Raw genomic sequence first — 13,652 nt, 5'->3', positions numbered from 1 at the left:
ATATTTATATTTTTTTTTGTAATAGAAATACCGATATATTAACAAATAAAGATAACTTATATACTAGTATATTATGTTTATTTAAATATGTATCAGAATCATATTCTGAGTCAATACCAAAAGCTCTTTTGGAATTTGCCTACTGATGAAGCAGTCATATGCATCCGGTCTCCCAGAAATTGCCTTTTAGGGGTAAATTTGTGGCTAAGAATTTAATTTCATTCGGATTATTCGATTCTGTCTATGTTGTTTGTTGTTTCTCCATTTACTATGTCATATACAATTGACGTTATACATGTAGTATCGTTGTTGGGACAGATATTTTCTCAATTGGATTGACCGTTGTATAACGAGTGGTTTTCCTTGCAAGGCTTACGGCCAGGACTGCCCAAAGCAATGATGGCAGTAGACGGTACATCTTATGTAATTCAACGCCCACAAAATGAGCCACAGGAATAGTTTTATCCCGTACACAGACATTTGGACTATATTCACACCCAGTAAACAAATAACGAGATGAAGTATGATTGTCAATGATAAAAAAAAGAAGATGAGACAACTATCCACTAAAGTTCAAATATAGTAAATGTAAGCAATTGTAGGCAACCGTGCGGACTTGTAAACAATGCAAGAAAAACCCATACCATATAGTTGTCTATAAAAAGACCTCGACCTGAAAATATGAAACAATTAGGAAACTAACGGCCTAATTTATAACAAAACAAAAAACGAAAAACAAACATGACAGACATGGACTACAGGATCCGGACTTGGGTAAGGCACACAAAGAATTTGGCGGGGTTATACATGTTTGTGAGCGCTCAACCCTCCCCTAACATTGGACAGTGGTAACAACACAACACAAGATCAACCTATGAAAATAAGTTTACAATACATCAGATCGATACCAAACAGGCTTTAATTGACCACCAAATTTAAACCACATTCGACTTGTATGCTGCGGTGTCCTGGGCTACCAAAATGATGCACAACAATTCAACTCGATGTTAAAAATAGGACACGGACTTCAACATGATTTCATAGAGAACCTTTTTATATTAGCGGATAACAGTTTTCAAAGTTTTTGTGAAATTTGGATATACGTTTAAGCATGTAATAAATCAAATATGATAATTTGAGTGAAATCGGGGAATATAAATTTGACAGCTAATGCACATTTAAGAAAAATCTATGGATTATAAAATAGAAATTTGTTGATTCAAAGGGAAAGTTTCAGAACTTGGTTCGACGATTTCATATGGTTTCTGCACAATGTCCACTTTTTTTATTGAAAGAATTCAAACAGTAATATTTCAAAAAACAAATATCAATATTGGAATTCTTTCAAAAAGGTTGAAATTTTATATCATGTGTGTAGAAAGCACACGAAATTGACGAAAAAGTATCTGAAACTTACGACAGATTGGATTAAAATACACAAACAAGGAAGTCGATGAATATCTACAATAATAGAAGAGTATTTTAAAACAGGTAAACAAATGTGAATAAACAACCTAAAACGAATGAATTTACTGATGAGTGATCGAATTTTAATTTCTATATACACCGGTCTAGACAGCTGATTGAAAAGTTAAATTGAAAAAAAAAACGACAAAAGAAGTTTCGAATAAGAGATATAACTCTGTTGCAAATAAGTTTTACCCGAATTATTCATCGCAAATGTTGTGAAGAAAATTTCAATCAAGGAGATAAACCTTTTTACATAGTCAAAAACACTTCGAAAAGTTTATGAAATTTTACACGCTCGAAATTAAGCTATGAAAGCAAGTGTTATTGTCGCTATTTTATATCTGATTGTTCAGCCAACGAATTGCATGACTAAATGTCACAGAAAGTGCGTTTGTCACTCAAAAATTCTACAATGTAACGGTTTTAATCAAGATGACATTGAGTTTAGTTTAAACATATTTATTTATAGTGGATTGGGAAACAAGTTTTGCAACTTATATTAATCCCTTTCCACTTTGCGGGTGTGAGTACTGCCTTGTAGCGGCATTAGCCTACTCTTTTTCGAAATCTACAAGGGTGTCTTTAACGTACAAGAGATATGGCTCTCTCTTAACACGGGTCAGCCATTTATCGTCCCCGTCCGACGGACTATCATTGTTTCCTCAAGACCATACTCGCAAATGGTGTCAAGGGAGAGCCGAAAATTGAGTTCCTGAAATTTTCATCCCAAACGGGAATCGAACCAGGAACCTTTGTGTTAGTAGTCCGATGCACTAACCACTACACCACGGCTCTCTTGAGAGTGATGAATTTGCGCTCAATTACAACTGATCTTGAAAGAATTATAATTTTCGGCGTTTCGAAGTATAGAGGAAAATTATTGTACTAACGGTTCTTTCCATATATATGTATGGACACGTGATATTAATTGTAGTATCACGTGAATGGTCATTTTGGCGGGTTTATTTCCCTATCAGACCATTCTCTCGCCAACTTCGAAATGGTCAAGTTAAGATTTAATGTTGTTTCATTAATGTTTATTTTTTTCTTGTTTTTTGTACTATAAATTGTTTTTTTTTGTTTGCTATTACACATTTTGATGGTATTTTGTTTATGTAAACATAAGCTAATTTTCAGTATTGTCCAAGTACAACTCTCGAGACGATCTTCCGAGCATTAGGGTTTGGACACAGGTTTCCATATCGACTAAGGTAACTTGGTTGTTGGTTTTTCCTGGCCGGCGGGTTCGTTTATGACAGAGTCAATGTTTTCATTTCGTATTGAAAGCATTGTTCATATATATGTATATAAATTTTATTTGCATAAATATTATATAGATATAGGAAGATGTGGTTTGAGTGCCAATGAGACAACTCTCCATCCAAGTTACAATTTAAAAAGTAAACCATTATAGGTTTAAGTACTGCCTTCAACACGGAGCCTTGGCTCACACCGAACAACAAGCTATAAAGGGCCCCAAAATTACTAGTGTAAAGCCATTCAAACGGGAAAACCAACGGTCTAATCTATATAAACAAAACGAGAAACGAGAAACACGTATATATTACATAAACAAACGACAACTACTGTACATCAGATTCTTGACTTAGGACAGGTTATGATAGATTATAATAAAATCCGGTGTCCTTCTAGTCTTGTGGGCGATCGGTAAATATAAGTTGTGTTTTATATATTAATTGTTATATATAAGTATAGAGTGTACTTCACATAACTGATGGTGAGATTCTCGAATTGCCAAGAAATCTTTTTGGATCATGTGCTGACGATTCTAGTTATCATCTCTATTCTCTGCAAAAGTTAGGTTTACAAAACAATAGGATAAGGAAAATAAATGGACAATCACTCCAATGTATGCCAAATTTGGAAGAATTGAACCTTGCAAATAATCAGTGGAACGTTTCTACAATGCTCACACGGACATTTACAAATATTCAAAATTTGAAAAAAATGAATTTAAGTGATGCTTTGCATGACGAGATTGACAGTAAAGTTCATATCACCCATATTCGGCTTCTGTTCTTGGAAAGTCAATTTACCAAACTTGAAGTGTTAGCACTTGACAACAACAAATTATCGGTTTTCGACGAAGATACTGCTAATACAATGTGTACATTTACAGCCCTAAAGAGATTGAATCTTGCCCATAACATACTTCAGAGCTTGAACTTTTATCATAAAAGGTGTTTGACACATCTGGAGTACCTCGATTTATCTTATAACAGTATAAGTACATTCGAAGCATACTCTAACCATAATGGGCTTCTATTTTCACTAGATCAGATTCAGAAAAAATCAAGTCTTTCTGTCAATTTCTTTGGAAATGAATTCGCCTGTGATTGCCAGTTGCGAGAATTTCATGACTGGCTAAAGAGACCAGAAGTCCATGTTATTAAGAAACAAAACCTGACATGTCATGATGGTTTGTTCTTTAACAGATTCATAGTATCAGTGCAGTCAGCTGAATTCATATGTTTGTCTGGGGACAGTAGCAGTAACAGATCTAGTAGTAATGCAACCGTTGATGTTTTGGTAACAAGGCTTGCCTTGATTGCAATATTCCTGAGTGTAATTGCTTACATTAAGAGAGAAACTATTCAACATGTTGTAAGTTCATTCAAGAGACAGCCAACGGTTAAGAAGCAATTGTTAAGTAATTATTTATCAGAAAATAATGAAAATGCAAAACATGGAAGTTGGAATTCTGCCTAACAGACTCATTAAAATGAATGTAGATTGTAATTGGTGGTCGTACATGTGTTCCGTCAACTATAAAATTACTGTTTGCATTCTCAAATATTTATGATTTTGGAAAAAAATATAGTCCTAGTTTGTTTATGTGAAATTGTCTACTCTATCTCAGACTTACTTACTTCTGCTGCTTATAATAGCAAATGCAATTTATATAGATGTATATATATAATATGTTTATGTTCGATAAGCCCCAAAAGTAATCAAATATTGCAACATATACTAAATGTGTGAGAAACATTTTTTTGTTTTGAAATTAGGAGGTCCGGTAAGGGCCGATTTTATCCTCAAATTTCAGGTTCATCTAAAGAAAGATTTTGGACACTTTTTAAATACTTAAGTGTCTGTTTCTATTGATTCAATTAGTTTCTGTAAAAGATTATCACTGAGCTAGTCATTAAAAACGCTCCGATTCAAGCTTGAATATGAAAAATCTATCAAATATGCCAAAAAAATGTCACTTTTCAGATGGTTTTTGTCAAAAATGAAAGTGTTCATCCTCAACCTTTATATATGTTATGTATTATCATCAAATGCAACTTATATTTCAATATTATGAAAGAACACGAATGCGGCCAATTTCATTTCAGACGGAAACCGTCTATAACTTAACTAAAATGCTCAAATTGTGAAGATTTTTGTAATGCTGCTAGTACCCGATATATGTGCATTGTATTGTCAAAAACAGCCTATATTTATGTAGCAGAAGCATTCTACTTTGCAGTAAGTAGCTAAAAGATTACATTTTCAAAATTTTGTAAAACTGCTATATTTTGGGGCCAAAAAGGGGTATTACTGAACCTAATCCTTTACATTGCATTGAGAATAAAAATACAAACTTTTCATGATTTTATTCTAATACAATTGTGATAACATTTTATTTCTCTTAGTAAGGTTTCGTGTTATTTTTTTGTGTAATTGATTTGCTTTCTTACAGACATATAATTGTACATATAATTGTAATTAACACCATCTTTGATTCAAAATATCTTTTAAAAACAATTTTTCTATTTCTTTCAATGATTTGATATTTAAGATTTGTATGTTGAATTTTTTTATGTGTTGTTACGTTCTTATTTAGATTATCATGTTTATTTGCAATTTTTTTTTTTATAGTTCATTTAAGGTAGTAATGTATATATATCTATGCACATGTTGTTACAAGTTTATAAAAGAGGGGCGTAAGATACCAGAAAGACATAGATTTTGTTTTTTGTCCATGGATTTATGAGTTTTGAACAGCGGTATACTACTGTTGCCTTTATAGATAAAAAAAAACCCGGCATGGCTTACAAAAAAAAGTCAAACAGAAAAATAACAGTACACAAAACACAACATTGAAATCTAAAGATTAAGCAAAGCGAACCCCACCAAAAACAGGGGGTGATATCAGGTGCTCGAGAAGGATTAGCAAATCCTGTTTCACATGTAGTACCCGTCGTGTTGCTCATGTTATTACAAACTTGGTAAAAATTGTAATTTGGTAGGTCACATTCGTGAAATGGAAACTGATTGTAGTTACGTCATAAGGATGTTATCCGATATCATCCGTGAAACGGATATTTCATAACGGTCAACTTACTCATGGCGTTCGTAAAACTTATGAAGGGTTGATGTCAATATCACCATTTTGAACTATTGGTTTGATCATTTACTTTTGAGCAGCAGCCATATCAAGAAAATCATGATAGGAAATACAAGCCAGGGAATATGCGTATGCAGGGGCTGCTGGAATGTTGCTACATAGAAATAGAAAGTGCGCAATTGGGAAGCTGAAATCCTCTCTTTTGTCGTAAAGTTTTGTTTTCAACCGACCTTCAGAGTCAATTTCTAGGTGTAAGTCACGATATGAGGCAGACTTGAGTGTATCTTTTGTATCTCGTATTTCTAGTTCGATGGAATAGATGCGTGCAACATAGTCACCAAAGTTTGATTAAATCATTTATATAGCGGAAAGTAAAATTACATGACTTTGCTGACTTCTTTTATTTCTTCCTACGAAGTTCCTGTATGATGTTAGCCTCATAAGAATAAAGGAACAATCCGGCAAGAAGAGAGCATAAATGGTTCCCATGGGAATGTCGATAGTTTGTTGAAAAAAGCACGTCCTCTAAACGTAACAAATGCGTTGTTAATCAAGATTTCAAGCAACTTATCAGTTTAAGATCATTTTTGTTTTAATTAATTTGTAAGCTAGGTTGTGCTTCGAAACATATTTCTTATTTGTTATTTGTTGTTAAAATAGGTTGTGCCTTTAATTATTTCATAAAATTCAGATTTTTGTGGTATTTATTTTAACGAAACAGAATATTGACCACAATGGAAATGTTAGACTTATTTCCATTTAACATAGACATTTACATTCCATAACAGTAACTTGTAAGTTGGACAAGGATATCCTGAACTAACCAAAAAATAATATTTCATTTTTAATACTTCAATCAAGAGTTTTTTTTTACCATATCTCACAACTTTCCATATAGTAATCAAATTGTTTTAACAATCAGGACGAGGGTTGACATATTCGATTCTTCACGTTTTGTGAAAAGTTTTAACGCAATAAGAGAAAGTAGACAGAAATCACATTGACACTGAAAAAATCAAGACAGGTAGGGAATGATTTTATTATTGTACTTTACCTTGATAATTATATAGTCAGTTATAGTACAGGATCCTGTTTAAGTGTTATATCTCTTTGATGACTGCCTTAAGCAATATCGTAATGATTTTTGTTGATCGTTTAGTGCTTGAGTGCTTTACGCCCCGTACCCGCACAAGGAAGTAGTAAGTTGTAATGAGAAAAATCATTGCATAAATTATATTATAAAAGTACAATGTTACGGTTTCATATTTACATATGCTCATAAATATTTCTTCAAGTTTATATTTATACTTTATGAATAAAGTGTTTTTTTTTAAATCATTGATTTATAATTTATGTTTAAAACGATAGAAAGTATTAACAACACAGTAAAAAGTTAAAAGTGAAAATTAAGGTTGAATTTCTAGAGGAGCACACGAAAAGATTATATATAGTTACACACAGTTTGCAAATTATGAAGGTCCGTATAAATATTATGACGACAGGATTCACACATTTTGCAAGGAAATGGTTTGGAAGGGAGAGGTGAGGGAGTGGGGTGGAGGGAGATGCATCAAACCAAGAACACTATGAATTGTTCAGATGTTATTAATTAAAAATTAAAAACTAAAAATTGATCGAAAAAAATGCCGATGATAGAAATAAGGAGAATATGGTATGATTTTGAATTTCTTAACTATTCATCATGATTTAAATGACATAGACATACTACGATTCAGGTCTTTGTTGTACAGCCTTCAATAATGAGAAAACCTAATACCATCAAATAAGCTATAAAAGGTCACAACGTGAAAAATGTGAAACAGGGAGAAAAAGGCCCTAATGTATAACAAAGAAAGTGATATAAACGAATATTAGCGCCAATAACCAACAACAGGAACAAATGCATTACAGGAAGACTTTGGACAAAGCACATTACTTTTAATTATGAGCTTTGAAAAATCAAAAAAATCTGATTTAGCAGGTCATTTTTAATTTGTTTGTCCTGCATCTTGTATGTTGAAATGAAGTTTAAGTTAGAAGGTCCAGTTCATACTATTTATTATCTGAAAGTCCTTTGAGATCAATTGATATGTAATTTTCAAATCTAAACAATATAACCAACAGGATGTTAAATACGGTATCTGCAATTTAAATTTATATATCAGGTTATGAGGGTTTTTTTTATATACAGCTGCTAAATTTTTATGGTCGTATTATGGCATGACGTCGATTTCTTCGTCGTCTGATACATTTTGTAACTTGAATATGAATGTATGAATCTATTTATAATTATACAGTTGTATACCGCTGTTTGAAAGCCATAAATCGATTGAGAGAAACAAATCCGGATTATAAACTGAAAACAAGAGAAACACATCAACTATAAGAGGAAATCATCGAAATAACAGAAACACTGAAGTACAACAAAAAACAAAACGACAATGCAACCAACACAGAAAAGAACTATAAGATAACTACTGCCACTTTCCTGACTTTGGTACATGACATTAAACATTATAACAATGTTGAATAACGCACTAAAATGACAACACTACCACTGGGTCGAAGCCACTCCTGGTGGAGATTTATTCCCCCGAGGGTATCACCAGCTCAGTAGTCAGGACTTTTTGTGCTGACATGAATTATCATTGATATAGTTATATTTATAAATTTACTGTTTACAAAATTTAGAATTTTTGATATACTAAGGCTTTTCTACATCAGGCAGGCATAGATTACCTTAGCTGGATGTGGCAAAACTTTTAGGAATTTTGGTCCTCAATGCTCTTCAACTTCGTACTTTATTTGGCCTTTTTAGTTTTTCTGGATTCGAGCGTCAATGATGAGTCTTTTGTCTGGCGTATATACAAAATTTAGTCCTGGTATCTATGATGAGTTTATTTACATGACAGGACTATAGGTCTTGTATTCTTGGGTTTTGTAAGATGCTGAATATTCACATATATTTATATTTTGGCCTATTAGTCCCGTTTATAAATTGTTGTTCATTGAGTTTCAGAGTGTTCAAATTAACATTTTTCTTGTTTGATTTGAATACAAAATGATTTTTTTGGGGATCTTTCATATGCTGAATCTCGCATTGAATTTGGATTTTTAGTTTTTTTATCCTATTTTTCACATTAATGTCAAAAGGATCCGATATCTAACTGTTGAATTTCACCAAAAGTTGAATTTTGAGTTTGAAGTAAATTAAACGTCATTTTCAAATCTGTAATGGACGTGGATATCAAAAGAGGGACGACAGATACCAAACTCATAAATCGAAAATAAATGACAACGTCGTGGCTAGATATGAAAAAGACAAATAGACAAACAATAGTACACATGACAAAACAATAAAGATATGAGTGTAAATTTTGCAAGCTATTATACTCTATGATACCGTACGTGGCTGAAGGATATTGGAAATGTCTGGACTGTTTCTACTGTTAAAAGTTACATTTTTATAAATTGTTTTTGAAAACTAATAGAACACCTGCACGCTCCTAAAGCAATCTTTTACGTTCCAAAATGGAACGATTAATTGGTGTAGGCGAAATCTAAATGGAATTCAAGTAAAAAGTCAAGACCAACAAAATCGTCTGCAAAAAGAAGAAGCAAGCTATATGAAACTCATTATTACTTAATAATTTTCATTGCGTTAAATAAAAATTTTTTACAATGAAACACAACATTAATAGATCGTGGCACGGACAATGTTGCCGACTTTGATAGTTTTAGAACGAATGTTAAAGAGTGAAAATCAATTTCTACATAAGGTTTTTCAATAGCGGTTTTAGAATAAAATTAATAGAATAAAACGTGACAAATAAGTAACATTCCAATAATGATGAGCCTGTGTAATCTAACGTGTGTCGCTCACCTTGGTCTATGTGCATATTTAACAAAAGACGCAGATGGATTCATGACAAAATTGTGTACTGGTGATGATAATGTGTTTGTGCATCTTACTTTATCATTCTTGCTGCTTACAATTATCTCTATCTATAATGAACTTGGCCCAGTAGTTTAGTGGAAAATGTGAGTAAAAATTTACAATTTTTTTGAAAATTATTCAAAATTGACTATAAAGGGCCATAACTCCTTAGGGGGTCAATTGACCATTTAGGTCATGTTGACTTATTTTAAAGTCTTACTTTGCTGTACATTGTTGCTGTTTACAGTTTATCTCAATCTATAATAATATTCAAGATAATAACAAAAAACGGCAAATTTTCCTTAAAATTACCAATTCAGGGGCAGCAACCTATTACCGACTGCCCGATTCATCTGAAAATTTCAGGGCAGATAGATCTTGACCTGATAAACAATTTACCCCGTCAGATTTGCTCTTAATGCTTTGGTTTTGGAGTTATAAGCAAAAAACTTCATTTTACACCTTTGTTCTTTATTTAGCCATGGCGGCCATCTTAGTCGGTTGGCCGGGTCACCGGACATTTTTGTTTAACTAGATACGCCAATGATGATTGTGGACAAGTTTGGTTAAGTTTGGCACAGTTGTTTCAGAGGAGAAGATTTTTGTAAAAGTTAACGACGACGACGGCGGACGCCTAGTGATGAGAAAAGCTCACTTGGGACTGTGACCCAGGTGACCTAAAAAAGAGACGGAATATTATAGAGGAATACAAAAAAACTCTCATAAGTCGAAAATAGAACACAAAAAATAATAAAAGTCACCTACATTCTACAAAACACTATATAAAAAAATTAATGTAGATCACAACGACTCTGACTTAACACTGGACTGATATCAAATGACCAGAAAAGATAAACATATACTGCTATACGCGACACCTTTATATAGTTATCTTATCTGCGTAATATCCAAGATAGTAAAATAAAAAAAATACTATTTGGACAAGTTTTTTTTTTTTTTTTTAGCATTGAAGGATATACTCATTCAATGCATACTAAATTATTTTTGTATCTGTAAGACAATGAATAACTTTATCTTAGAGAATCTTAAAAGAATTCACTTTTAATTTAAATGTCCTTATTCAATAGTTTGTTATGAATACTTCAGATGGATATTCTAAGCCTTCTTTTTTCCATTTCTTTATAACGAAAACAAATTTTTCATTTCAGCATTTTCTGATACATTATACCTTAGCAGCGATGTTGGTACTTAGGTACGTCTTCAAGCATTGCATGGTCAGAAATACATTTATATTATTTTTACAATCAGTTACGGTTCAGTAAATGAGATATGACTTCCATCATTCGTCGGAACAATGAATGCCAAAATAACATTAACAAAATGAATATAACTGAAAAAAATGTCTTATAAAAACACAAGAGTAATGACAATATATAATTATATTCATTTTGTTAACGTTATTTAGCATTTAATATTCCGAAAAATACTCCTTTGTTTTTATCAACCATCATTTTAAGATTTTTTATTTTGTAAAAGCATACTTCACCAGGTTGATTTTCAAACTTCAAATAATGCAAATTCATTGTAATATCTATTATCTAGGGTTATTCACGGCAAAGTGATTATTCCCGATTGATATTATTTTGTTGTGTTTGGATGACGTGTTATTTAACTAACAATAAGCCTTTCTATAGGAACCATCTGTGCACCTCTTTTCGCGGATTCTTTCTATATTAATATATAACAGCAAGTACACAGGAGCATCTAAAGAAGTATAAACAGAAAATAGCAATACAGTTTAACTTTGCGTGCTGAAATAAATATGATGATCTTTTAAAAAACAATTCATCGATCGGTGACTATGCTGAACGCACTCATAAAATCGAACTGGAAATAAGGCTACCACAGATACCGTACTAGCTTGACTATGACCAAAAAATTGACACTACTGATCGGATCAAAACAAAACTTTACGACAAAACACATGATTTAAGCTTCTAACTTGTGAACGTTACATTTTTATGTTATATGGAACAACATTCAGGCGGCTCTTGCAAACGAATCTCCAAATAAATACGATATTCACGGGCTTGTGTTTCCTATCATGGTTTTTATCTTAAAGATGATTGCTGATCACAAGGACGCTATTAAACATTGGTTATCATAACCAACGCGATAGGTGGCAGATGAGGAGCTATATCTATATTTATTTTCAGAGCATTTGAAATCTCAACCAGTTTTTGGTCGGGTTGTTCGATGTTAAGTTTTCTATTTTGTTATTTTGTTTTGTCATGGAGTTTGAAGAACATCTCTTTGGTATTTTGTATCTTACGCCTCTCTTTTAGCTTTTTAAAGATTTCATAAATCAACCTTATAAAGTAATTGAAGTTGTGTATCAGAATATTTAAAACTCTGCCAACCAGAAATGATCATTTATTGTAAATCCCGATCCAAGATGCTGTATACTTAATTGCTGATACCAATCATATTTGTGGTTTGTTTTAGTTTTAATCTAATTTAATTTTTCTTTTATATGAATTAGTTGTATTTATATTTTTTCGGATACTCTTATTTTGAAGTCTATTACACTTATTATCATAGAAACATTAAACTTAGATCATTCTTACAAGGACCTAATATGAGCTATAAATGCTATTTGTCACGAATAAATGGTTACGTAAGTTTGAGTTTTTTTTATTGTTGGTATCTAACACCATTGTCATCGGATTTGATATATCATAGCGATCAAGTATGTAATCATAGAGAAAGCCGGAGTTATTGGATAGAAATTGCAACCTCTGAAAGTTAAATGCCATTCGTAGTAATTTTAGTTCTACGTTATACGCAACTTGCAACGAACATGGTCCGAACTCTTAACTTCAAACTGCTGAAAATAAGATTTGACCCCAAAATCATTCATTAGAAAAATCAGGTTTTTAACGGATCTCCTTGATTAGACTGTTACTAGAAATCGTTCATTCTGAAATATTGTAACGCTCTCTTATCAATTAAATTGTCTGAGGTCCATTGTTATCATCGTCTACAATTAAGGGCACATTTAGTACATAGCGAGATTATACATAAATATATGCTTTAAATTGACCATGCCCTGATGCTTGTTGTGGTAAGAAATATTATGTTTGCTGTAACTTGTGTGTTGTGTTGTTATTCTATGTAAACGCACGCGTTCTAAATATTGAAATACAATTTCTTATCAAATCACATACTATACAAATATAGCCTTTGAATGAGGTCAATACAAGGATATATTGACCTGAAAGAAGTATATTGACTGAGGACGTAGTCCGAGGTCGATATACTTCTTTGGGTCGATATATCCTGTATTGACCTCATACAAAGGCTATATTTGTTATATTATTAATATCCGACCATATTTGTATCAAAGTCGTCATATAGGTTTGTTGGAATTTTATAGACATTACATTCTCTCCCTGACAATACCAACATATTAGTTGTTATTTCATTTACTTTTTTTGTGCATCTTATGTATTTAAAGATATTTTTCGTCAAATAATCGATCACAGACATCATGTGTTTTAATATCCTTGAATTCATTACATGACGTCACATAGTATATCGGTTTTTAGATATTCTAAAAGTAACCGTGCGATATGCTTTTTGCCGGTCAATATGCTTTTTGCTATCCGCCGTTTTCTATCTACCTTCGAAAATATAGTTTAACATGTGACTATCCCTAAACGAATCAAATTTGTTAAAATATACGAATTAATAATATTAGACTATATCAAACGAATCTCGAATAAAAGTACTAAAATATCGGTCAGCATTCAATTTGATTGAATAAATTGAGCATTACAATTTGTATCCTATTTCGCATGTCATTCAATTATGACTGCTGATATTTGATTTAAAATCAGATTTGAAATTATGTTAAAACCATATCGGGTA

At 32.1% G+C, this 13,652-nt stretch overlaps 1 protein-coding gene across 1 annotated transcript; it reads left to right on the top strand.

The window, feature by feature from the left end:
- The first annotated feature begins 3,438 nt into the window (after positions 1 to 3,438).
- LOC134688064 (trophoblast glycoprotein-like) lies at positions 3,439 to 4,200 on the top strand. Its single transcript, XM_063548532.1, has one exon. It carries the CDS (start codon positions 3,439 to 3,441, stop codon positions 4,198 to 4,200), a length of 762 nt encoding a protein of 253 aa, XP_063404602.1.
- The last annotated feature ends 9,452 nt before the right edge of the window (positions 4,201 to 13,652 follow it).

The sequence above is a fragment of the Mytilus trossulus genome, chromosome 10 (assembly GCF_036588685.1).
Source record: "Mytilus trossulus isolate FHL-02 chromosome 10, PNRI_Mtr1.1.1.hap1, whole genome shotgun sequence".
Lineage (NCBI taxonomy): Eukaryota > Metazoa > Mollusca > Bivalvia > Mytilida > Mytilidae > Mytilus > Mytilus trossulus.
Note: the sequence above shows the minus strand (reverse complement) of the source record. Positions and strands in the feature narration are given on the sequence as shown.